Raw genomic sequence first — 25,594 nt, forward strand, 5'->3', positions numbered from 1 at the left:
TCTCCTGCAACTGAGAAACCTTCTTGGAAAAAAAAGTCCTGCTGCCTATTTTGTCATCATCCTTTACGAGTAACTGCACTTTGGGATGAGGTGGCTGAGGCCACTTGAAGGCAAGTTAGTGTCACAACTGGGGAGGGGGGACCAGAAGAGGGGCTGCCTCTATCCCTGCCTGTTCTGTGCCAGGTCCTCGGGCCGCAGGATCTCCGTTCATCTTCACAACAGCACGTGACAGAGGGTTGTTATCCTCACGTGGGAAATGAAGAAACCAAGGCTCAAAGAAGTGAAGTCCCTGCCAAAGTCTGGGACGGAGTGAGGGTGTGGCTGGCCGGAGCCCCCTCTCCAGCAGACCCTCTCACTTCCTCCCCACTCTAGCACAGACCTCCTACTAACCTCAGCATCAAAGAGCCCCCAGGCCCCATTTTTTCTGCTAGGGGAAGAAGGGCCCCAGCAAGCAATACTCCCTTGGGTACCCTCGTCACTTTCACCTAAACAATGAGAAGGGTGGACATTGCAGGTTCAGCATAATACGCTCAGGAAGGAGATCACGGCTGCCTCTTAAGTCCTCGCAGTTGCCGTTTGTTGGGCATTTATAGTATGTCCAGTCACTGTGCCAGGCACTTCACACGCGACCTCGTTTAAGGCTCACAACCTTAAGGCTGGTATTAGCAGCCCCACTGCACGGATGGTGAAACTGAGGGACAGAAAGGTAAGACATTTCTCTAGGGTCACGCAGTCAGGAAGTGGCAGAGCTTAGACTCAAACCCAGGACTGTCCTGACGCCACGCCAGGGCTCTCTCCCTGGAAGGGTCTACACAACCCCCAGCCCAGCCACCCCCAGGGCTCTTCCAAAGCTTCAGACTGAGCAGACACTCACTGAGCAGAAGTCCCTCCCAAGTTTTCCTGACCGTGTCCCTCTGGTCGACTGGGGTGGGGATGGGGGTTCTCCCGAGGCCCCATTTTAGCCGTCCAAGCACTACATTCTTTATCTGCTGAGCATCAATTTGTGTGGTGCTCAACGCAGGGCGTTAAGGCTTGCGGGGGGGTGGGGGTGCCCTCTTCCCTTCCAACCTTGCAGAGTCTTTGGATCCAGAGTAGTCCCTTTGCTTGACCACTTCTAACAGAGACAGCAAACCCCTCAAGGCCTTGACTGTCTTCAGTGGCTGTCGCCCAAATTCAATTCCTCTACTCCCTGTTCCACGACACGCACTGAAGCTTCCTGCATTTCCCATGCCAACACTGGTTCATTATTTATTAACTCATATTTAATGAATGTGCTCGTTTAATAGCTAGACAACTTGTTCTTGAGTTTCACAAATCTCAAGTCTGTCTGTTGGCATCCACTCTGCCTTAGGGGGCACATCCCCAAGGACAGGGATAGCAGCAATTAAGCCATTCTCCCAAGCACAGGTATCTGCAGACAGAGGCGGTAGATAAATGCCTGCTGTTTGGGCAGCCACGGGGGTGCCACGTCCGCCTCTCAACGTGGGCAGCCACCAGAAGGGAGGTCCAGCTCTATGAAAGGGTTTCGGGATCAAGCCCAGGGCCCGGCCATACTTAGGAAGTGCCCAGGAAATATCTGCTGAATGTAATGTCTGCTTTAAAAAAACTCAAGACTTTGCTGAATTCCTCCCTTTCACTTTGCAGGACACAGAAGGGAAAACCACAACTCGGTATTGGAAAAATCAATGCTCCCATTAAGCATCCTCGGACTCTGGATGGAGCGGAGTCTGCTCTCAATTATTCAGGAGCTGACAGACCTGCTCCAGGAACATCAGACCCCTGCTCTGTGGCCCCTCCTCGCTCCCTCCAGCCTTTCCTCAGGTCCATCACATTCGCATCTCCATGGACCAGTTAGCAAACCACAGGGGCATGAAGCTTTGTCCACAGTCAGCACTGGCTTCGATGGTCACTTGGGCAGGAGGTGGCGCTACTGAGCAGCCGGAGTGGAACTAGGATGTAATTCCGAATGTCTACTCATCCCTGCTCCCCGGGCCCACTGCCACGTCCACGTCAGAACTGGCTCTGCTGTGGACATAGAGCTTGTTTCTGACAGAGTCCTTAGCAATTTCTCTTTCACCAACACAGATGTGGGAATATCTTGCACTGATGCAGTGCTTGCCCTGGTCCATCCTCTTGGGAAAGCTTTAAAAACAACGTCACAGTTGTACACCTGAAACTAATATAATATTATAAGGTAATATTACACATCAATTTAAAAAAAATAGATCATTGTTTATTAAAAAACAAGTATACTTAGAGTGTGCATGACAGAAATAAACAAATGAGTACTGTAGAAATCAAGAGAAAATCTGGGGAAAAAAGGCAACATCATAGTACTCGTGAAAAAAAAAATTTAGGCGGGAAAGAATACACTCTCAAAATGACTCTACAAACACGATCTCATTTAAGACTCACAAAGACCGCATGATGTAGGAAGATTATCAATGCACCCATTTTACAGATGAGGACACCAAAGCCCAAAGAGGCCAAGCGCCGAATCTGAGAGTCCTAGTCTTTCCAGCACACTGCACTCCTAGAGTATGCCCAGGAAAGTTCTCAGAGAAGGTCTTACATGTCCTAAATTACTTGGAATTAGCAAGATGCTGAATACTAATGAGTACTTAAATGTTGTGACGATGATGACAATGGTGAAGAGGAGGAAAAGGTTTCAATGGCCTCATACAGACTAAAATACCAATCATAACGCATTCAAAATGTCCCCTACGTTAGCATATTTTTGTATCCGTAAGGATTTTTCAGTAGTTTCTCGAACCAGTGTCTTCCCAACCTCCCAGCTTGAACATACAGCAACCAATTTTCCTACCCTTGGCTCAGCAACCTGGGTCTCAGGATCTGCTGTCCCAACAAAACCTCCTAGCCATTTCTTAAGTTACTGGCTGCGGTTGGATTTTCCACTTGACATTGTTAAGAGATTAAACTGTTTATCTCATTGTCATACACAGGCCTTTTCAGTTTCCTGCTAATAGATTCAGGTTAGATAAGGATTACAGAAGTGATACTCCCTGAGTTCCTCTCCATCCCCCAGCCAGTCTCCTTTCCCCATAGTTACGAGATGTATTGTATTAAACCTACTCTCCAGAGAGCTAACTTACAAAAAGAAAATCTTACACACCCATGCATAGCAGAGGATTAGCCAAACACCAGCTTCTGAACGACTGTGGAAGAAGCACTTAACACAAGATCCTGCTGAATTATACATTTTACGACTCAGTCATCAATTGCCATAGAGAAGAAGAAAACAAATTGAGCTGAGCCTGGAAAGAATGTCAGTGAAATTGGAAAAAACACTCGCTGGGAACCGCCTGGGGGTGCAGGGACCTCCCCGGTAACTGCCGGGGTCCCACCAACTCTCAGCATGCCAAGAGAAATTGCCAGGTGAGCTGGTGGATGGCCAGTCACCAGGGAACCAAATCCCTCCGTCCCGAGGCACGCTGAAGACTCCCCATAGTGAATGAAAATATTAAGCGCTGCTAATATAAAATGTATTACAGCTTCTTCTTGGAAGAACAATAAACAATCAGTTTATTTACCCTGATTAAATGGAATGGGGGGGGCCGGATGCAGAGGACCCATTAAGAAGGGTAAAGAAAGAAAACAGCTGTCACAGCCCCAAAAGCCCAAGGCCAAAGTACCTCATTCCTGCCCTCCGGATGCATTAAGACCAATTTTATAAACGTGAGCAAACGGACCAGACCACCCTTTCGGCAAGCTCTGCAAGGACAGAGCCTTACCGGGCCTCACAATACATATATCATCTCTGGGTTAGGCGAACCCTAATCTTAGTCACCAGGTCAATGGAAATGATCTCAATGCCTTTGTTTGAGATGCTGTATCATTTTGTTTTCCCTTTCCACCCAGAATCTTACCACAAAGGTAAAATGCTAGATTAACAGGATAACAGTGACCTTCAAGAGGGTGGAGTCTCTTCAGTTGAATACTGGTTACCACCAGGTCGAATGAGAAGTTTTTTCCTACTTATTCTGAGATGGGAAAATAAAAACATAAAAAACAACAAGTATACTTAGAGTATACAACAAGTATACTCCCCCTCCACGCTCCCCCTTACCCCATTAAATCATACATAAATATGAACTGCAGAGGTTCATTCTGCTTGCTTACTGTCTGCAGCTCCTACTTTTGGTTACTTATAAAACTTATCAGCTGGTTTGGAGCAAAACAGACATAAACATTTCAGGAAATAAAAAATGTAGTACTGACTAGCGGCCTGAAGAGATACCTTTTGTTGAATGGGTTTCCATTAAGTGATATCAAGTAAATAAAATGCCCAAGTAAAGCTCAATGGAGGGGAAAGATCAGATCTCCAGGAGTGGATTCTTAATGGAACTGCTGAGAAACACACCGGACAAGTTAGTCAAAAGCCTGCGTCTTGGCTTACCAGTGAAAGGATGATCATAAATCATTCCTCATCAGAGAAAGCCTGGAGGGCCCTGCCTTCCCCTAAGAAACATCAGAGTGGTCTTCGCTGCACACACTCTGCGAGAAGGTGTCCTCACTGATCTTGTTCCCTGAGGCCTGTATTGGTCTTTGATCCCCAGCCCCATAACTGAACCAAAGGAAACTACACTAGGAAACAGAGACAGAGGGTAAGACCAGCCTTCTTCTCAGTGTTCCATGAAATACACTTCAGGAAGCTGTTGTGGTCCCACAATAGCGTGTGAATTCACGGGTAGCCTGTGAATACCCGTCTTTGAGAAATCAATTTCATGGCAGCCTTATTGGGTGAGGCAGAATCATCTTCCAGGATGGTACTGGGTGAAAGTGGCACCTCAACAAAATCCTAGAGTTGCTACCAAGGATTTCTTCCAAGGGACCCAACGAAATTTCCAGACAGACACTGCCTCACCAGTACTTAAGATGTCTCCTAATTCCACCTCCACTAACATTAATTGAGCCTGTACCATGTGCCAGGAGCCATCCGAGGCACTTTTAGAACACTGCATCCCTGAACTCTCATCCCCCACCCCGTGAGGTCATGGTCTACTCTCTCCATTTTTCAGAGGGCTTGCAAGCCATGTGCAGACTGGGATTTCACCTAGGTCTCCTAAACCCCAGTCTGGCACCCCTACTCCTATGGCAGGAAGGTCACAGGAATAAGCAATGAGCCTGCCTTAATTGTTCCTTTTTTCCCTTTTTTTGTTTCTCCTCTCCCGGATGACTCGACAGTTCTTTTATGGGTAGATAATGCAGCAGAGCTACTGTCTATCATTCATTCATTCATCCATTCCTTTAACAAACATTTTAAAAACACGTCCTATGTTTAAAGCCAAGGTGGATCTCCCCAGGTGAGTAAGGAGTTTATCCACTAATGAAGTTTTTTAAGGGAAAAGAAAAATGTAAACATAACTGTATTGAATACGCTCTGGCCTCGCTTTCCTTACCTGTAAAATGTGGATATTGGAGAAAATGAGCTCTAAAGCCTCTCCCAGACTCAGATTTATATTATGATACTTATGTAGGTTATAGAAAAAAAACTGTTATTTTTTAAATTCTAAGAACAGAGGCCTAACTTCCTAATGAGATCATATTTATATCTATAGTGTCTTTTAGCCCAGGAGACCTGAATTGTCTTTAAAACAATAATATACCCCTGGAAAAATGAACGACCAGGTGTCTGGGGGAACCACAACGAGATAGTTGATGGCAGAATTACAGCAAGTCGAGTCTGACTACAGGATCATGGGACCAGGTTGGACCAGATTCTTCCAGACTCCCAGGGTGGCCTCCACAGTCTAGCAGACTGGACCCATCGGTCTGAGGGAATGCTACAATGCTGAGTGTTTCCATGTTGTTGAGGCCACCTGTAGTACCACAGTCCTTAGTTAACTAAGATAATAGTATGCAACCACAGGAGGGCACACAGTCTCAGGAGAACCGGACATACAAAATCCCAAATATCCCAATGAGACAATGGAGGTTGGCACTCTAACTGGCTTTTCATGTTACCAGAGAGTTCACGGTTGGGTTTGGTGTGATTTTGTAAACAATGAGCTCCCCAATTCATGAAAAATACATCATTCACAATGTCAATTCCACCCAGTCAGGAAAAAATCACTGCAAGGCACATTTGTCATGGGCTGGAGGGAACAATGTGTATAACCTACAATGCCAAGATCTCGTCTCTTATCAAAACCCATAGACCAGGACTTCCCTGGTGGTCCAGTGAATAAGACTCTGTGCTCCCAATGCAGGGGCCGCAGGTTCGATCCCTGGTCGTGGAACTAGATCCAGCACACATGCTGCAACTAAGAGTTCGCATGCCGCAACTGAAGATCCCGAGTGCTGCAACTAGGACCCGGCGCAGCCTAAATAAATTTAAAATATGTATATATATAGACCCTCCCATGCTGACGGTGTGTCCACAACACAATTTAGAAGAGTTGGTGAGTTAATCCCGAATCACTGATTACCTGAAGTCTACAAAGTTTTTTCAACCAAGATATAAAATTCTTTCCATTAAATATTTTAAAATTCTGCCTTTAGACAACTAAGTTGAAACCTGACAAAATATAATAAGCCTAAACAATGTTATCAGTGCTCCCAGGAATATAAATAAACTACAGAGAACTAATCTAATCTGTAACTACATTTAACTGGCATATGCCAACAAAATCAGAAAAGTGGCTTGGTAGCAATTTGGCGCTAAAAACCAAAGTTCTGAAAATGCTTTCTGTAACACCTGAAATACATTTCTCTAAAAGCAGAAGTCGTCCAGTTTAATACGTTTTTTCTTGTTAAACCTAGAAGCCTGGTAAATCTTGAGCTGTGTTTTTGTGATGCCTAAACACCAATCTCCCTTTTTCTCTACGCCCCACCTTTATTTGAAATGATTCAAGCTGGATGAATTACTTTTATCTTTGATAAAACGAGGTCTTTGAAGTGACGTTTTGGCTCTGCAGAGGCAAAGCCTCAGTTTCCAAACTTAACTCTCTGAGGAGGCCGAAGCCCTCAAGAGAACAATGCATTTTTCACTTGTCAGGTTAATGTGCTGGCATCCTACCAGCACGGCCTCTAATATCAGTCTAACCATTAACGAGAATCTTGGGTATTGTACTGATTTATTTTGATGATACTTTTTCAATGTGAAATTACAAAGAACCATTCTTCCAGTTAAGAGAGATGAGAGGCAGATAGTTAATGGATCTTAAGGAAAAGCACACAATTAAATGTGCCCAGTTTCGGCCTCAACTGCCTGAGGTCCACACCAAAGAAATCTTGTCACATTTCCAGACACCCTGATACGTACTTCACATACAGCAGGTTTTGAATCAAATGTCTGGAATTACATAGTCACAGAGAGTTAGAACTCTACAGGCCCCCATGAGCTCATCCTCACACAGAATGCAAATTTTAAAAGGAGGAATCTGAGCCAGAGCTGCAGCCCTTGGGTCTTGGTTTGCCCCTGAGTCTTGGTTTCCTCCTTCTTAAACAGATCAGGGTAACACCCAGAACCTCACATAAATGACTAGGGGTCCTCCCAGATCTGAAAGGTCCTGAAGCCTTTCCAGAAAGATCCTGGCTGCACACCTGAGGGGGAAGGGTGCCCCATCTTAAGAAAACAGCATATGCAACCTGAACTCATAACCCCATAAATCTGGGCCTTCCATATTCTCTTCCAGATAAGAATTTCCCATTTAAAAGTACTTACCACTAGATTCTTTTTTTTTTTTTTAAGTAAGTATCCCTCTAAGGTTTTTAAATTTTAATTGCGTTTACCCCCAAATAAAAATTTCACACTTTTAAAAACCACATGAAACCATTTTAAACTGCTCGAATTTTTTTACCATATATATTAGTTAGTTTTTTACTTTAAAAAAGGCAACAAAACTAGTCAACACACAAAAAAAGTAAAGAAAACAAAATTCCAATGGCCCTGAAAAAATAGTAAGCATTCCAAGAAGGCAAGGATTTTGTATTATAATTCCTTAAATGTCCCCCAGGTAACTAGACCAGCATTTTGTTTTGGTTTTTGTACACATGATTGATAGTACAATTTTGGAATAAATCAACAAAATCTATTTTTGGAAGATGCATGCTTATTTTAATTTAGCACTTTAAACCTGGTGTTTCAATGGCCCAGTTACTTTTAAATGGAATAACACAGGGAGGTCAAGAACTGTTGATTAATTTCTAGTTGTCTTAAAGAACAAGAGAGAACACCCTTCTTCCTCAGTGCAATTCGCTTCTGTTCAGATCTCAGAAAGCCGTAAATGTGAACACGCCTGAATTTAAGCCACTGAACGCAAAGCGCGTGATACAACTACTTCTGAGCAAATTTCAAGCGCCTGCTCCTTTAGAAACAGACACAGAGGAGCAAAAACTCGGAACACTCTATTTCAGAGACAGGCATATCTGAAGCCTGAGCTGTAGGAAAGGCCTGAAGCACTTTGCATACAGCTCCTACCCATGGAAGCAAATGAGCAGAGGCGCTTCTCACCACATTCCCTTTCAGTAAAAAGGCCTCTGCTAATTTGCATAATCTAAATGGCTAAATAAGTTTCAGAGTGCATTTCCAAACAACCTGCTTGTCACTTTGTTTTTAACTACAGGGACATCTTCCAATTCCCCTACACTGGCGCTGGGACTTCTCACAGTGATAAGCAGGCAGGGAGGCCACACAGCAGGAGAGCTAACCCAGCAGCCAGGCTCCTGGCTTTGCGGGGCTGTCACCTCTGCCTGCGTACCACGTCACACACAGTCATCCTTCCGCAGAAGCAAAGAACTGCCACACGAGGCATGAAAGGTCTAACTCTGCTCAAAGACACAGCAGCACAAAAAAAAGTGTTCTCAGTGTGGGTCTGAAGGTCAGGGGTTGGTTGTGTGACCAGAAGGCTGAACGTGCACTTTCCAACCTGTGTGTGTGAGTGGGCTGCTGGGAGTGTGTGTGTGAGGGTGCGCACGGGTGAGGATGGGTGCCCCTGGGTGCAGTGTAGCGGTGTAGACAGAAGCAGCACAGTCTGAGGGGAGGACCGAGTATTGATACTGTAGAGCCTCAAACAGCGCCGGCTGGGGTTTTATCTATAAAACACTGAACAGCCAAGCCAAAAGGCCCAGTCAATCAAGTTATCTGGCCTTCTGTAGACAAAATATCAATCTCAGCTAATCAAGTGATTTTTGACTCAAGGAGCAGATGTTTTGGTGTCACAGATAAGGCTCCACCGCAACAATCTGTACATGAAAAAGAAAACTGAGCTTATCGTGCAAGCACTCAACCAAAAGCTCAAAAGTCCCTAGGATCCCATAATTTCCAGTTGGTTACCCACCCTTCCCCCCACAGACACTCCCTATCAGCCGCACATGACCGGAGAGCGAGGCTGGCAGGGGCTTTTTCCCTGGCCCTTCTCTGTGGGTGTCTGAAAGCTTGTTTAAAGAAGGGAGGTAGGCTGGACCACGGGCAGGCCTCGTTTCTACCTCTGGACCCGTTCGCTACCTTGACACCACTCAACCCTCTGGTTTCTTAGCTGGCATCCCTCTGGCAAATGAAAAAAAAAATATTGTCATCTATCATTATTTATCTCCCCTTTAACTCACTTCCAGACAAGAGCCCTTTTCAAACATCGGGACACACAAAATACTTTGAGAGCCAGCCAATAGGAGCTGCTAATCCACCACTAGAAAGGGCAAATGGAAAGTTGGAGAACAAGTTAAAACAACTTGGCTATGCTGGCCACGCTCCAGGGTATAAAAAGCCAAAGGGAGGAGTGGAACAGAGGACCATCTCATAGATCTTTAATTGTGGGCAAGAAGGCAGAGAAACCTGAGCCATATCCTCAGTGAGAAGCATTTTCCACCTGCCCTTCACCACCATCCAGCCCCTTCCAGGTGGACCATCCCTCCTCTAAAGGTGGTGTGCCCGTGCCAGATGCCCTGTGCTGGCCACAAAATGCCAGGCTGATTGGGGCCAGATTCTGCACACACATTTGCCTCCCCATCATCAGCAGAAAGCAGAGTCTCATGAAAAGAAATGCCTGGTCTACAAAGATTCAGACTGTGATTTCTGAAGTGGGAGTCTGACAGACACATACTTTGGAGTCCAAAATAACTTATAGAGCAGCATGTGGAGTAGAAATACAAAGTTCTCAGTTGCTGTGGTTTAAGTTATTGAGGTACAGCAAATAGTACTTGATATTCAAGATTAAATCGGAAGACTACCTACTACAATAAAATGCAGACTTTCGCCCAAGGTAGCACAAGAACCCCTTACACACCGAACTAGGAAATTCCCCAGACTCTGGAAAAGCTAAGAGAAAGTCCAGACCTTTTCAGAAGCGCTAGCTTCAACTCTTACATCTTTCATACGATGCTCTGATCCTCCTAAGAGTGAAAACAGTCTAGGACTGAGATGAACTGTGTACAGAAATAAACCCCTGTCTACTGCCATAGCCAGAACAAGATGTCAGTGTGCTGAATCACAACAGATGCACTTGAAAACATACTTGAAATGTACCTGTACCAGCCAACGAGCATATCCATGACGAGGTATCTACCCTAGGGATATCGCCCAGATGCAATTCAACCTAATGTAATATAATATTCTGTTATTAAAGAAACTATCTGCTTAGCTCAAAGCCTAGTTTTCATTTTAATTCATACATCAAACTGTATCTTCTGCTGGCCCCACAAATATTGCAATGTCCCGACAATTTACTAAGGCTAGGTGGTTGTTCACCCAGAAGACCGGCCACTGCCACATCTGCAGGTGTCAGGGCCCTGTTCCAGAATCACGTCACTCATTTTCCTGGCCTATTAGTAGAGCCTGAGTTAATTCGATGACATCCTTGTCAGTTCTCCTCCGCCTAAATGAATCACAGAATTAAGTGTTTCACCTGATCAGACAAAAGCTACACTCAGCAGCTCTGTTCACTATCTTTGGAGATTCACCGGGAAGCTTTTGGTAACATTCATGAATATTATCTTCCCCAAAAATGAGTGGTGACCTACCAGAGGTACCTTAAAAAATGTCTTTTAAGATGTACACGGAAATAACAACAGAAATGACTCCGGTTCGCTATCCAAGCTACAAAGTGCATGGCCAGTGCCTAGGTACCTCCCCAGCAAACACACTTGGAGAGAATTATAAGTTGTGACTGCCCCAGGGCCCTGGTCAGAGTCTTTCTGACTCAGTAGAAGGTAAGCAAAAGGGACACATGGGTAGGAAAGCAGCACAAGTTCTAGAAAAATCTCAGGGCAAGACCTACCACTCTGGGCTTCTGCTGGTCCAGGGTATGCAGGAAGGCGGAGTTGGGGTCCAGGCAGCGCTCGGGGTCACTGGAGATGTCCTCCTCCGAGTCCTCATAGGAGGAGGAGAAGCCAGTGGAAGACGCAGAGGAAGAGGACAGTTTCCTCAGCGGCAGGCCGCCCCGAGGGCTTCCCTGCGCCTCCTCCAAGGCACCATCCTCCTGGGCACCCATGTCTGTAATGATGACGGCAGGGATATTGCTTCGGCTGCAGGCCTCTCCCCGGGAAGGCTTGTCCTTCTGATCTGGGGAGAGCTGCTCTGGGCTGGGGTGGGCATCTCTGCCCTGCGGCTGGCTTCCCCGAGTCCCCTCGGGTTGCACCCCTGTGCCACACGTCCAGGCCAGACCCGCTTCTTCCATGGTGCCCAGCCAAACCCTGGAGCTCCCAGGCTGCACACCCACCCGGTCCCCAGGAAGGCACTGAGGTTCTTTCAGATCTTTTGCTTCCCAACAGGGCAAAGGCTCCAGCATTCCGCCAGAGGGAATCCCCGCCTCCACCTCCCCGGGGCCTGGCTGTGCTGAGCTGCAGCCCCCAAGCAAGCCCAGCGTCGGAGACCCTTCATCCACTCTGTTGGAGCGCGGCCGTGCCTCCCTGGCCACTAGGGCCCCACTCTGGGTCCCCTCGGAGCCTACAGAGCCCCGGTCTCCGGGCTGCCTGAACCAGCTCAGGGCCTCAGAGGACTCCGCCGGACTTTGCGCGTTCACAGTCCTCTCCTCTGGCTTTTTGTCCGCTTCAGGCGCCCCGGGGCCGGGCACGCCACCGGGCAGATTTTCTCTCCCCACCTTCCCAGGGGGCTCTCCACGGCGGGGCCCGCCCCTCTCTGGGGCCGGACTTGTCTCACTGCCCAAAGACTGCCCCTGACTCTTGGCCAGAGCCTCCCGGGGGTACACACCCCCAAGCTCGCAGGCCGTCTCAGACAGCTCAGTGAGGGCAGGGTCCTGTGGATGGTGTGGCCCAGTGGATGTGGCTCTCGCTGCCACTTCTGTGGCCATCGTTAAAGTCACTCCGACCAGCCCCAACGAGGGAGCTTGGTAATTCTGAGTTCCCAAAAGAGGAGAAACCCTCTTGTCAACTTCCATAGCAATGGGTGAGCCACAGTGGGGTCCGGCCGGGACCGGCTTCCTCATTTTCACCGAAGCGCCTGGACCCTGAGCCGCTGATCCTGCCGGGGCAGCAGGGCCGGGGAAAGGTGCTACTCCCTCCTTGTCCTTCGAGAGGCGTTGGCTGGGCGTCCCTCCTCTTCTCCCGGACTCGGCCTCCGAAGTCTCCGGACATTGTTCCCCCCAGGACTTTGTCCTCCGCTCCTCAGTCTGAGCCAGGACCCTTCCTGGGGGCTGACTGATGCTGCGGAAGGGGCACGGGGAGGGCGATCGAGCCCTGCCCAAACGCGGGCTGCGGGGCGCTTGAGTGGCGGAGCTCTGCGCCTGGATGTGCGCCTCGAACATGCCCACTTTCTGGTTCACCTGCACGTTCTGTAGCTCGCGCTGTAGGATTCGAAGCTTCCTTTTGGCCTCCTCCGGCCCCGGAGGGGAGAGGGTACCGGTGGTCACCACCTGCTGCCGGTCGCCTCTTAGGCGAGCCGCCCAACTCGGGCTGCCCACGCTGCTGCCGCTGCCGCTGCTACTATTCAGCCTGCGCCGGCCACTCCGCCAGCCCGGGGGGCTCCCGGGCTCCTCCGGCGACAACGACTCGGCTGCGGGGAAGAGGAAAGAGGAGCCACTCCCGGGGCTGAAAACGCTGCCGGGGCTCAACACGGCCCTCCTCGGCGGCGGGGGCGTCTCGCTGCTGCTGGGCCGAGGGCCGCCGCCGCTCTTCACCTGGTTGGCGCTATTCATGATCACCAGGCTGTTGAGTGCATAGCAGTACATAGCCATAGTACTGGGTCCGCCGCGCTGCCGGCCGCCGCCGCTCCTGTTCCGGCTCCGCCGCCGGCGCCTCCTCCTCCCGCGGCTCTCGGCTCCCGGCTCAGCCCCAGAGGCCCGGCGGCCGCGGCTCCGCGCGCGGATGGGGTGGCATGGCCTGGGCGTTGGGCGGGGGGCAAGACCGCGGGCTCAGCCCCCGCCCAGAGTTCCGTAAACAACAGCGCCGCTGTGGAGACACAAGGAGAAAAGTCAGGACCCCAGAGGGCGGGGGCGGGGGACGGCTAGGGGGCTAGGACTGGGATTGGGATCCCCCAATCGGTCGGGGATCGGTGCCACTGGACATCTTATCTACAGGGACTGTGCGGCACGGCGAGGACACAAACCCCGGGGGCCCTCGGTCGCCAGCTAGGTTGTGGGTGTGTTTTCCGAGTGCGCTCCCACCCTTCGCCCCAGATTGTGATGCGCTTGAAGGTCCCTTCAAATTCCAAATTCTAAGAGTTGCCTCCAGAGCCGCGCGGACGGGCGGGGGACTGTACAACCACTTGATTCCTAAGCGGGCTATGTGCGGGGCGCGGCAGATTCCGAGCTCTCCGAGAGTGAGGACACCCCCTCCACCGTCTCTGGGTCCCCTCGGCTTTGCAAACACTGGTTACATCGGGTATAACGGGGCAGCTCCCCACCCCCGCCTTGGGCTTCAGGATCTCCTCGCTCCACTCTCTCTGCCCATCAGGGACCCACTCGGAGGGAACCTGAGCTGGACCTGCCTTCCCCGGCCGCTGCCTGAGCCCGGATCTAGGGAGACCCCTGCGTGCCTGCCTTTTACCTTCCTGACCCTGGCCTTGGTGCTGTGTCCCTCGGCCTACGACGGCCTGGGCGCGCGGCGGGGCCGCAGCCTAGGCATTTTTCAGCACTGGCTTTGTCGCCAGTCCCCAAACAAGTGTGTATTGTGAGTGTGGGTGCGTCTGCGCGCGCCCGGGGCCGAGGCGCTGCTCGTCCCCTGTACCGGAACCAATACACGCCGCCCCCCCCCAACGCTGTCGCCCCCCGCGTAGGGGTGTGTGTGTGTGTGTACGCGCGGACAGCGAGTCCGCACTCCGCACACCCTGTGCCGCAGGACGCGGCTGCCTCTGCGGGCTCCGGGACCCCTGCCCACTCGGAAGGACTCCAGGGTGTGCATGGCTGCAGCCGGGCGGAAGCCCGGGCTCTGCAAACCTCCCGGGGCCCCGCTCTAAGCCCGGAGGCGGCGCGGCCGAGTGCAGGGCTTCTCCGCATCCTGGGCAGCCTCGCCCGGCGCCAAGCCGGCTGCCCGGCGGCCGGAGCCCGTGGACGCCTGCAGCGCGCCGAGGTAGGCGGCGGGGAGTCAGCGGCCCGGAAGGCGAGCACGGGAAACGCCGAAAACTCGCCTCTCCCTCCTCTCCACGCCACCCTCCCCAGTCAAACCCCCTTGCCCGTCTCCCCGGCCCACCTCTCTGCGCCTTTTCAGAACCCGGAACCCTCAGATTCGCTCCAGAGCAGAGAGAGAGGGGAAAGAGGGTTTGGAGGCGAGAGCCATTAAAAAGCCGCCAAACTTACCTGCAATTGCTCAAGATTCCCGCGTCCTGTGCAGACTACATGGCCCGGGGACGCAGACCTCGAAGGAGAAAGATGGCTTTAAAAGTAAAAAAGCTCGGAAATGGTTTCCTCACTTCTTTTGGAAGACAAAAAAAAAGGGGAATGGGAAAAAAGAGGGAAAGCTCCTCGGCCGGGGCGGGAGATCCGGGCGGTGGCGACGCCGGCCGGCCCTGCACGCCCTTGTGGGCTGTGGAGATACTACCCCTGTCAGTGTCTGCTCCCGGCTACTTCAGTGTTTGTTCAATGTGCGATTAAAAAAAAAAAAAAAAAAAAAAAAAAAGTTGGGGCGGGGGGGGTGCTTAGGGTGGAGGAGGGAGGAGGGAGAAAGGCGGGGGCTTGGGGGAGGAAAGCAGGAAGGAAGTTGTGAGCCTGTCTGGGGTTGAACTCAGCGGAACAAGTTTTTCTTTTCTTCTTTTTTTTCTATTGCTTGGCAAGACCGAGGGAGGGAAACACTTAAAAAAAAAAAAAAGTTTCCATTGTTAGCTAACAACCAAAAAAAAAAAAAAAACCTTTTAACTTCTGCGGGTTAAAGATATACGATCCATTTTCCACACCCTCCAGCGAGACTCGCTGACGGCTAGCTTTATGAAACTTTTTTTGAAAAATGTTTTTAATAAAGTTTGAGCGTGCATTTTAAGCAAAGCAAATCATGGGGACTTATTTTAACTTTTAAAACGGGCTAAAGCCTTATATAAACGGTTTGTGTTCTTGTACACAAATATGCAAATTCGAAGAAGGTACTTTGTGGGCACCTCGTTGCAGAGTTGCATATTTTAAATGCTTCACACTTGTATTTTGGAAGACTGGTTGGGCTGTGAGCTGCTGATGGTTTTGCAGTGCAATTGCTAGTTGTATAAACACGCCTTTGCACTGCACATTTTTCTATTGCTAAATGCACACAGCAAATGTGACATTGGCATATTTTTGCACTCAATTCTCTAAGTTATTTTAAGAAAAAGGATAGTCCTGGAACTAAGAAGGCCTGAGACCCCTTGCTCAGTCTCCTGCAGCTGGATAATTTTCAAGAGACCTTTTCCCCCACCATCAGCAATTACTACTGGGCAGGGATCTTACCGCATTTAAGCTCTGGTGCTGCAAGTGTGTTTTCCATAATTCCCTAAATTCTACACTACAGAATTTAGTGGAAAGAGGGAAAATACAGCTGCCAGGCTCAGGAAATGTAAAACTCTAAAGCCTGAATCAGTCCTAATAGTCTTATTAGCTAAAATTTAGATGGAAATTTGACTTTGCTTGTGGCAAACCCATCTCTTGCTTGTTTATGTAACAATACTCTTTAAGTGAGAAAAGCAGCCTGCTGCTGCATCAGAAAAAGACTCATGTTAAATCTGAAACTGAGATCTTCTAGCTAAGAATTCCCAGGAATGAGACACTTTTGAGTCCTACTTGTTTTTTTAACGTGCCATGTTGAAAAGACTGAGCCTGGTTCCTCTCCCATCCCCAGTGGGGCTAAATAAAAAGAGCCCAGAGTTTATTCAGGTGTTGACTCAGGATCTGGGCAGTTGCTAAGGCAGAGAAGCCAGCCCTACCCTTGCCCCTAATTCGCTTCCCCGGTGGCAAGACACAGGAGCTGCCAGTTCCCAGGAGACCCACTCCATGGAGCTTATTTCTATCATAGGAAATGCAAACACCCATGCCAGGTGTCATGGTGGAAACAACTGGAGGACCTAGCAGTGCATACAGTGAACACCGAATCTTAGCTTTCCAGCCTCTGGGAACTCTCACTGTCACCTCACAGCCAAACATCATTGGCATTCCGAAGAACAGAGAAATTCAGGCTTCCTGAATGTTCAATCAGCCTGAAGAGTTCTTGCTCAGAACACAGCCAGCAACTGGTCAGGTATGGCATGCTGAAGGGATTCCTGCCTTGGGCTGGCGGTAGAACTAAATGATAGTTCTACCAGTGTAAAATTCTAACTGTGCTACCAAGGACGGCAGGGATTAAGGAAAAGATGGAGCAAAAGCCATATCTGGAAGCCAGCATGGTTGGCTTGCATCTTGAAGCAGAATCTGGTAGCCTTCCATGATTTTAAATGAACAAAGAAAAAAAGTTATATAGCACTTATTATCCAGGCACTGTTCTAAGCACATTATAAATATTTACACATTTCAATCCTTATAACAACTGTATGAGATACATACTATTATTATCCCCATTTTATAGATGAAGAAATTAAAGCACAAAATGGTAAGCAATTTGCCACATCTATTCAATATTGTACTGGAAGTTCTAGTCAGAGCAACTAGACAAGAAAAAGAAATAAAAGGCATCCAGATTGGAAAGGAAGAAGTAAAACTGTATTTATTGACAATATGATTGCCTATGTAGATTATCCTATGGAGTCTACAAAGAAGCTACCAGAACTAATAAGTGAGTTTAACAAGTGTATTAGTTGCAAGGGCTGCTGTAACAAAGTATCATAGACTGAGTGGCTTAGACAATAGAAATTTATTTTCTCACAGTTCTGGAGGCAAAAAGTCTGAGATCAAGGTGTTGGTTGGTTTGGTTTCTTATAAGGCCTCTCTTCTTGGCTTTTAGATGGCCATCGTCCCTCTATGTCTTCACATGGTCTTCTCTCTGTGTGTCTGTGTTCTAATTTCCTCCTCTTGTAAGAACATCAGTCATATTGGATTAGGGCCCACCTAATTTTAACTAAATTACCTCTTTAAGGACCCTATCTCAAAATACAGTCACATTCTAAGGTACTGGGAATTAGAACTTCAACATGTAAATTTTGGGGTACACTATTCAGCCCATAGCAACAAGGTTGCTGGATTCAAGACCAATATACCATAATCGATTGGTTTCTACATATTAGCAATGAACAATCAGAAATCAAAACTTACAAAATAATATTTATAATATCATCAAAAACTATAAAAGGGGCTTCCCTGGTGGCGCAGTGGTTGAGAATCTGCCTGCCAATGCAGGGGACACGGGTTCGAGCCCTGGTCTGGGAAGATCCTACATGCCGTGGAGCAACTAAGCCCGTGCGCCACAACTACTGAGCCTGCACGCCTGGAGCCTGTGCTCCGCAACAAGAGAGGCCGCGACAGTGAGAGACCCGTGCACCGCGATGAAGAGTGGCCTCCGCTCGCCACAACTAGAGAAAGCCCTCACACAGAAACGAAGACCCAACACAGCCAAAGAAAAAATTAATTAATTAATTAATTTTAAAAAAAACTATAAAATATATAGGGATATACATGAAAAAAAGATGTATAAAACCATAGAGTAAAAACTACAAGACACTACTGAAAAAAATTAAAGAAGACCTAAATAAACAGAGAGATATACCATGTTCATGAATTGGAGGACTCAATATTGTTAAGATGTCAATTCTTCCCAAATTGATCTATAGAGCCAGTGCAATCAAAATCAGTATCCCAGCAAGTTTTTATTTTTGTAGAAGTTGACAAGCTTATTCTAAATTTCATTGGAAACTGAAAAGGATCTAGAAGAGCCAAAACAGCTTTGAAAAAGAACAAAGTAGAAGGACTATTTGATTTCAAGACTTATCATAAAGTTACAATAATCAGGAACATGTGGTGTTAACATAAAGTTAGACAAATAGATCAATGTGACAGAATATGAGTCTAGAAATAGGCCAACATATATACATATGGACAACTGATTTTTTTTAAAAAGATCTTTATTGGAGTATAATTGCTTTACAATGGTGTGTTAGTTTCTGCTTTATAACAAAGTAAATCAACTATACATATACATATATCCCCATATCTCCTCCCTCTTGCATCTCCCTCCCACCCTCCCTATCCCACCCCTCTAGGTGGTCATTGGACAATTGATATTTGATACAGGTGCAGAAAAGTGGAGAAAGGAATCTTTTTGACAAGTAGTGCTGTAACAATTGGATATGCATATGCAAAAAAAAAAAAAAAGAACTTCAATCCATATCTTGAACCACATACAAAAAATTAAATCAAAATGGCTCATAGATCTAATTGTAAAAGCTAAAACCATAAAACTTTTATAAGAAAACATAAGAGAATATCTTTGGGATCTTCAGTTAAGCAACTATTTCTTAGATACAATACTGAAAGCATGATCCACAAAAAAAATTTTGGCAGGTTGGACTATATTAAAATTTAAAACTTCTGCTCTTCTGAAAAGAATGAAAAGACAAGTTACAGACTAGAAGAAAATGTATGCAAAGTGTATATTTGATAAAGGACTTATATCTAGAAAGAGAACTCTTAAAACTCAATAATAAGAGAACACTCAATTAAAAAAAACGGGCAGAAGATTTGAGCAGACACTTCATCAAAGAAGGTATAAGAGTGGCAAACATGCATATGAAAAGATGCTCAACATCATTAGTCAGTAGGGAAGTGCAAGTTAAACCACAATTAAACAACATTACACACCTATTAGAATGGTTAAAAACGTAAAAACTTACTTGGTAAAAATATGGGGGAACGGAGCTCTCACACACTGCTAGTAGGAATATAAAACGATATAACCACTTTGGAAAACAGTTTGACAGTTTCTTAAAAAGTTAAACATATACCTATCGTATGACCCAAGCATTCCAGTCTTAGGTATTTACTGTAGAGAAATGAAAGCATATGTCTATACAAAGATATGTACACCAATGTTCATAGCTGCTTTATTTGAATTAGTCATAAACAGGAAACAACCCAAATGTTCATCAACATGTGAATGAATAGACAAATTGTGATATGTCTATACAATGGAATACTATTCATCAACAAAAAGAAATGAACTATCAATATACATACAACATGGATGAGTCTCAACATAATTATGCTGAGTGAAAGAAGCTAGACTGAAAAGAGTATCTACTGCATAATTCCTTTTATAGAAAATTCTAGAAAACACAAATTAATCTATAATAACAGAAAGCAGATTGGTGGCTGTCTAAAAATGGGGGGCTGTGGGGAGGAATGGGAGACAGGGAAGACAAAGGGGCATGAGGAAACTTTTGGAGGTGATAGATACGTTCACTATCTTAATTGTAAGGAAATGTATACACCAGGGAAAATTTATCAAATTATGAAATGTTAGATATGTGCGTTATTGGACTGTATATCAATTATAACTTAATAAATACTTTTTAAAAATAGCTATGGACAGATACAGCCTTTGATAAGGATGTTATGGGCCCCCATCCTAGTGCCAAGCACAGTGCCTGACATGATATACTCTCTGGGTAAAATATGAAATCATTCACCACTCAAGAACTTCATGGAATAATTCTGTGTCCCCTCTCCCCATCATATATAACTCTGTTATTTGCTGCACTGTAAAAATCTTCAATCTTACGATCTTTCCTGTTCTTTCCTAGATAGTGAACTCTTGAAGGGAAGGACCCTGATTTATTTATTTTTCTAGCCTTAGGTGTTAGCCCCACACAGAATGGATCTATACATGTTTTTATTTATTTTTTAATATATTTTTATTGAAGTATAGTTGATTTACAATGTAGTGGCAATCTTACATGTTTTTAAATTAAAAAAAAAATAGACAGATGAATCAAGCAATCAAATCATTATGCAAAAGGACCAAGGAATCAGTACCATCAGGAAAGCTGTCTGCCCTGGACCCTCTGACCCCTTCTTCACTTGTTTCCCTCGCCTTCCCCCTGATCTGGGTAAGGCAGTAGATGACTTACTCATTCCTTAGGTATTGGACTAGTGAGTGGGAGCTGTGCATCAGGCCTGCAGCAGCTACTAAACACAAGATGATGAAGACTATCCCTGCCCCCCACTCTAGGGGAAGACCAGCAAGTGCATCAAGAATAGGCTCTACCGGGCTTCCCTGGTGGCGCAGTTGTTGAGAATCTGCCTGCCAATGCAGGGCACACGGGTTCGAGCCCTGGTCCGGGAAGATCCCACATGCCGCAGAGCAACTAGGCCCGTGAGCCACAACTACTGAGCCTGTGCGTCTGGAGCCTGTGCTCCCAACAAGAGAGGCCGCGATAGTGAGAGGCCCGCGCACCGCGATGAAGAGTGGCCCCCGCTTGCCGCAACTAGAGAAAGCCCTTACACAGAAACGAAGACCCAACACAGCCAAAAATAAATAAATAAATTAATTAATTAAAAATAAATAAATCTGGTATTTGGTACATTTGGTTTAAAAAAAAAAAAAAGAATAGGCTGTACCCTTCCTTCAGCTGCTGCCAAGGAGGGAGGGAGGGAGACACAGCTCAGTTAGAGCTGAGGATCTTATAGGCTCCTCCATTTCCCATAGCTGTGTGTCCTTAGGCAAGTAACTGAAACTCTCTGAGCCTCAGTTTTGAGCTCTGTAAAATAGCAAGCATTCTAATACCCTTCTCCACAATGTTCTTATGGAGATCTATTAGATAAAGCACAGTTAAGCACTCCAAAAGATATGCTTTCTTAAAAAAGTAGCTCTCAACCCCTTAGCCTCTCACACCAAAAAGATCCAAGATTTAGTGGATCTAAGAATCTGCCTTACACAAAGCAGGTACTCAATAAATAGTTGCTTCTAGAATAGATTCTTTAGTACCCAGATACCCTTCCTTCCTATGCTGATGCTACTCTGATCTCCTGGTGGGAGCACCAAGGGTGGAGGGGTTTGAGCAGTTTCTCTTTGTTCTCTCTTGAGAAACTCTGAGGTCTAATGACACCTAGGTTGGCTATGCCCACGTTCAGGCATGTAAAAAACTACATGAGAGATGCCTGTTCCCAGGCCACATCCCCTTCTAAGTGAATCTGCCTGCCTGTTCCTGATTAGAAATGCTGGGTTATCAAAGGGCCATGCTGGGCCCACAGCTAATTAGACCAAGATGGACAAGGCTCCCAAAGACAGCTAATCCACAGGCTGGCTAATGACCTGGCATGAAAATATGAGGCAGTCAGTTGGATTCTTCACACGGGACTTTGGAAGCCTGATTACAGGAATGAACAGAAGGATCACGTAGTAAACTTGGGGCTAGTGAAGCACGTATAAGAGAAACCAGGAATGAGCAAAAGATTTCTAGGGAAGTGGGGAGTGCAGGACAGGTGTGGAGACCAGAGAAACTACAGCTCCGGATGAAAGCCAGGGAGAGAGAAAGGAGTTGCCTCACCAACTGGTGGCATCCCAGATGCCATGCCCATGAGGCTGGCAGGTTCTGTGTCTGCCCTTAGGTATGTGAATGGCTGTGGCATTTCTATGAACAACCCCACCCTCTCCCAGCCACCTAATACCTTACCTTACACAGAAATATTTATTCACGATTAATTCCTTAATCTTAAAAAAAAAAATTAAAAACAAGACACACACACAGAGTCTTGCTGCCCTCTGCTACTACTAATAGGCCACAGAATCTGGAGGAGCAAAATGCAAATAGCACAGGTTGTGATTCTAGGTTGATAGGAATCAGAAAAAGCCCATCTTGACCCCTGCCCACCCCCCAGTCTTCTTATTTTCCTGTGTACAGCCCTTATCATCGGGGCTTCCCTGTGTTATGATAGCTTATTCTTTATTTCTTCCATTCATTCATCAAACATTTACTCAATACCACTCACTACACATCTGTTGTAATCTGCTCCCTTTGTTTCCTTCTCTTTGAGGCAGGGAATAATAATGCCTCATTCCCATCTGCAGCTGCAGGGCCTGATGTAGAGAAAGTACTTGATAAATGTTTGTTGAATGATCACTGTCTCCACCTCAGGTAGGGGCAAAAAGCAGAAGGATTTTTTCTACTTTCTATTTTGAGGTGGTGCTGGAAAATCAAACTGGCTGGAAATATTCCTGCCACAAAGCATAAATAGGTAGACCCTACTTACATGTGGAACAATTATCTAGTTTCAAATAGACTTTTCAACCACTTGAATAACAGATTTCTGCACAGTTGGATTGGATGTGTTACAGATCTGATTCAAGCATGGACATGCAAATGCCGTGGATCAGCCATTATCTAAGCTAGTGGTTTATATATATAAATATATTTTTTTCATTGTCTGCAAGCAACCATGAACTGATAAGAGATGGATTGAAAAGATGTGCTCCTGCTTTTCATATCTAATTGTAAACTTAGCCGACTTCAACACTCCTGTTGAAATGTGGTGTCAAGACATCATTCAAATTTAAACCAAGTCGTTTGTTATCAGTTTAAGATACTGGTAGGGACTTCCCTGGTGGCGCAGTGGTTAAGATCCCACGCTCCCAATGCAGGGGGCCCCAGTTTGATTACTGTTCAGGGAACTAGATCCCACATGCATGCCACAACTAAGAGTTCGCATGTCACAACTAAGGAGCCCACATGCCGCAACTAAGAGCCAGGGCAACCAAATAAATAAGTAAAAAAAAAAAAAAGATACTGGGTCTATGGTTTTGTACCATATACACCCCTTCTCCAGGGATCCCCTCCCACTCACTGAGCCTGTTTGTGACTGAAAAAGCTGCTCTTATTGTAAGGCTTAAAAACTGAAGCAATGAGGAGCAGCCTCGCATCTACACCCCTTCCGTAATGCCTTCTCTAGATAACTGGATTTGTGTGATATCTGTGGACCCCCTGTGACAAAAGGAAGTGATGAGAAAGAGCATGGAGGACATGTAAGTTACATGAAATTTATAAGATAGTTCCTTTGAAGTTATGATATAGTCTGCCTTGGGCTTTAGTGGTCTCAATCAGCAAGTCCAAGAGGGCCAGAGAGAGCCTTTGAGTCAAACCTATCCCATCATCTAATATTTTAGGAAGAGGAAGGAAGTGTAAAGTTTACATACGGAGTCTTTAAGGACAAAGTCTCAGAAAAGGTCACTGTGTAATGTTCTAATACAAAATAGACAGCTATCTCCAGCAGAAAGAGGAAGTTTCTTAGGCCTCCCATTTCTCCTGTTCCTCACCATGAAGGAACAGTATCAGCAACATGAGATCATATCTCTCGTGCTTGCAAACCACCATCCATCAACACTGTAGGTGTCTAGAGCTTTCCCTGTGTACCCATGCATGCAGCCTATTTAGCTCTTGTTTGACCCATGAGCACCTTGTTTCAGCCTTGGGTATTATTATTAATGCCATTCGTTCACGCATCAATCCATTCTGGAGTTTTCCAGGCAGGGAGAGTGGGAGAGAAGGACAGGAGGAGGTATATGAAGAAGACTAGAAGTCTAGGAAGTTCTTCAGAGAACTCATAGACCATCAGGGAAGTCGAGTTTGAAAACAAGGATAACTCCGTGTAATACATGTTATAACAGCATTCAAAGTACCAGGAGAGCACAGTGGCGGGCTGCCCTTGGGCTGGAGGAAGAGGTGGGAAGCCTCCAGGAAAGGGCACTATTTGAGCTGGGCCATAAAGGCTAAGTAGGAACTCACCGGGCGAAGAAGAAGACTCACCTGTCTTCTAGGCAGGGAGGGACCCAGCATGTGCTAGGGCTCTGAGCTATGGAGGAGCAGGTGGAAGAGTGGTAGGTGGGTGTGGCTGGAGCAGAGGGTGGGAGAGGCTCAGTACTGGGGGAGAAGAGCCTGGAACAGCAGTTTAGGGACATGTAGTGAGGTTCCTTGATTGCTATGCTAATAGGACTTTTATTAAAAATAATAAGGGGCTCTGAGGGGTCTGAAGCAGAGAGTGACACAATTACGTTAGCATTTTAGAACAATCTCCTTGAGGCAATGTGGAGGATATGTTAGAGGGGAGACAGAGGCCAGTTCAGTGGGGCCACATTCTTAGAGCACCTGTGCTGGGTACTAGGACTTCAAAGATGAATAGAACGCCATCCCTGCCTTTTAGGAGGTTGCAACTGAGGGAGTATACCAATTGCCTATTGCCATAAATATTACCAGAAACGTAGTGCCTTAAAACAACACATATTTATTATCCCACAGTTTGTGTGAGATGCAGTGTGGCTTAGCTGAGTCCTCTGCTTCTGGCCACAGTTAAGGTGTTGGTCAGGGCTGAGGTTTCATCTGAGGCTCAACTGGGGAAGGATCCTCTTCCAAGGTTATGTTGTTGATGGTGGGATTCAGCTGCTTGCTGGCTTTGGCCAGAGGCAGCCCTCCGTTCTTTGCCATGTGGACCTCCTCAGCATGGCCACTGGCTTCAACAAAACATGTGAGCTGAGAAGGCAATAGAGAGAGACTGCTAACAAGACAGAAGTGGTGCTCTTATATAACAATCACAGAAGTGATAGCTCATCATCTTCTCCATATTCTATTGCTTAGACATAAGTTCCACATGCCACCCACGCTCAAGAGAAGGGGATTACACAGGGCTATGAACACCTGTAAGCAGGAATACTTCAGGGTCATTTTAGAGTCTGTCTCTAGGGAGGGAGACAGATCTTAAACTATTTCGGAATAATCAGGGGAAGACAAGATAGGAATACTCTTGGGGGCTGTGAATCCAAAGACAGGTTATCTGGACCAATCTGGCAACTGTGGGGATGCTTCCTTGAGAAGGTCGATTAGGAAGCCATTGCTGTCGGCCTATGAGATGTCGAATATCTGAACTTTTCCTGTTATTTTTTTCTTATTACCCATAGGGTCCTTTGTTTTAAGTCTGTGATGGACAAAGGTTGGGACTCCTGCTCTGCCATTTAGAGCTGTGTGAATTTGGAAGTTAGGTAGGCTCTCTGAGCATCAGCTTCCTAATTTGCAAAACAGGGATACTGCTGCTTACCCCACAGGAATCTTGAGGGATTAAATGAGATGGCATATATAGAAGAACCTGGCACAGGGCTTGCCACATCCAGGCTTAGCCAGTAACTAAGGCCAATAGTACAGACCCAGATGGACATTAGGCCTTGTTCAAGGTCACACACAAAGCAAGCTCCAGCTATGAGAGAGCCTGGGTTCCAGGCTTCTCCTGAGAGGACTGTCATCAAGACTGTCACA

General features: G+C 46.6%; 1 protein-coding gene across 3 annotated transcripts in view; it reads right to left on the bottom strand.

Annotated features, from left to right (window-relative positions):
• ITPKB (inositol-trisphosphate 3-kinase B) overlaps positions 1 to 17,900 on the bottom strand; it is a 100,054-nt gene extending 82,154 nt beyond the window's left edge. The window contains exons 1-2 of one of the 3 annotated variants that reach the window (XM_082393239.1): positions 14,712 to 17,885; positions 11,238 to 13,365 (exon numbers count right to left, since the gene is read on the bottom strand). In XM_082393239.1, the coding sequence (XP_082249365.1) occupies positions 11,238 to 13,151 (1,914 nt within the window). In that variant the 5' untranslated portion in view covers positions 13,152 to 13,365; positions 14,712 to 17,885. Of the gene's footprint in view, positions 1 to 11,237; positions 13,366 to 13,962; positions 14,106 to 14,711 lie in introns of those variants that run through there. The other 2 variants (XM_082393240.1, XM_082393241.1) reach the window with 2 other exon arrangements.
• Positions 17,901 to 25,594: the final 7,694 nt, after the last annotated feature.

This window comes from Balaenoptera borealis, assembly GCF_965194805.1.
Source record: "Balaenoptera borealis genome assembly, chromosome: 1".
Lineage (NCBI taxonomy): Eukaryota > Metazoa > Chordata > Mammalia > Artiodactyla > Balaenopteridae > Balaenoptera > Balaenoptera borealis.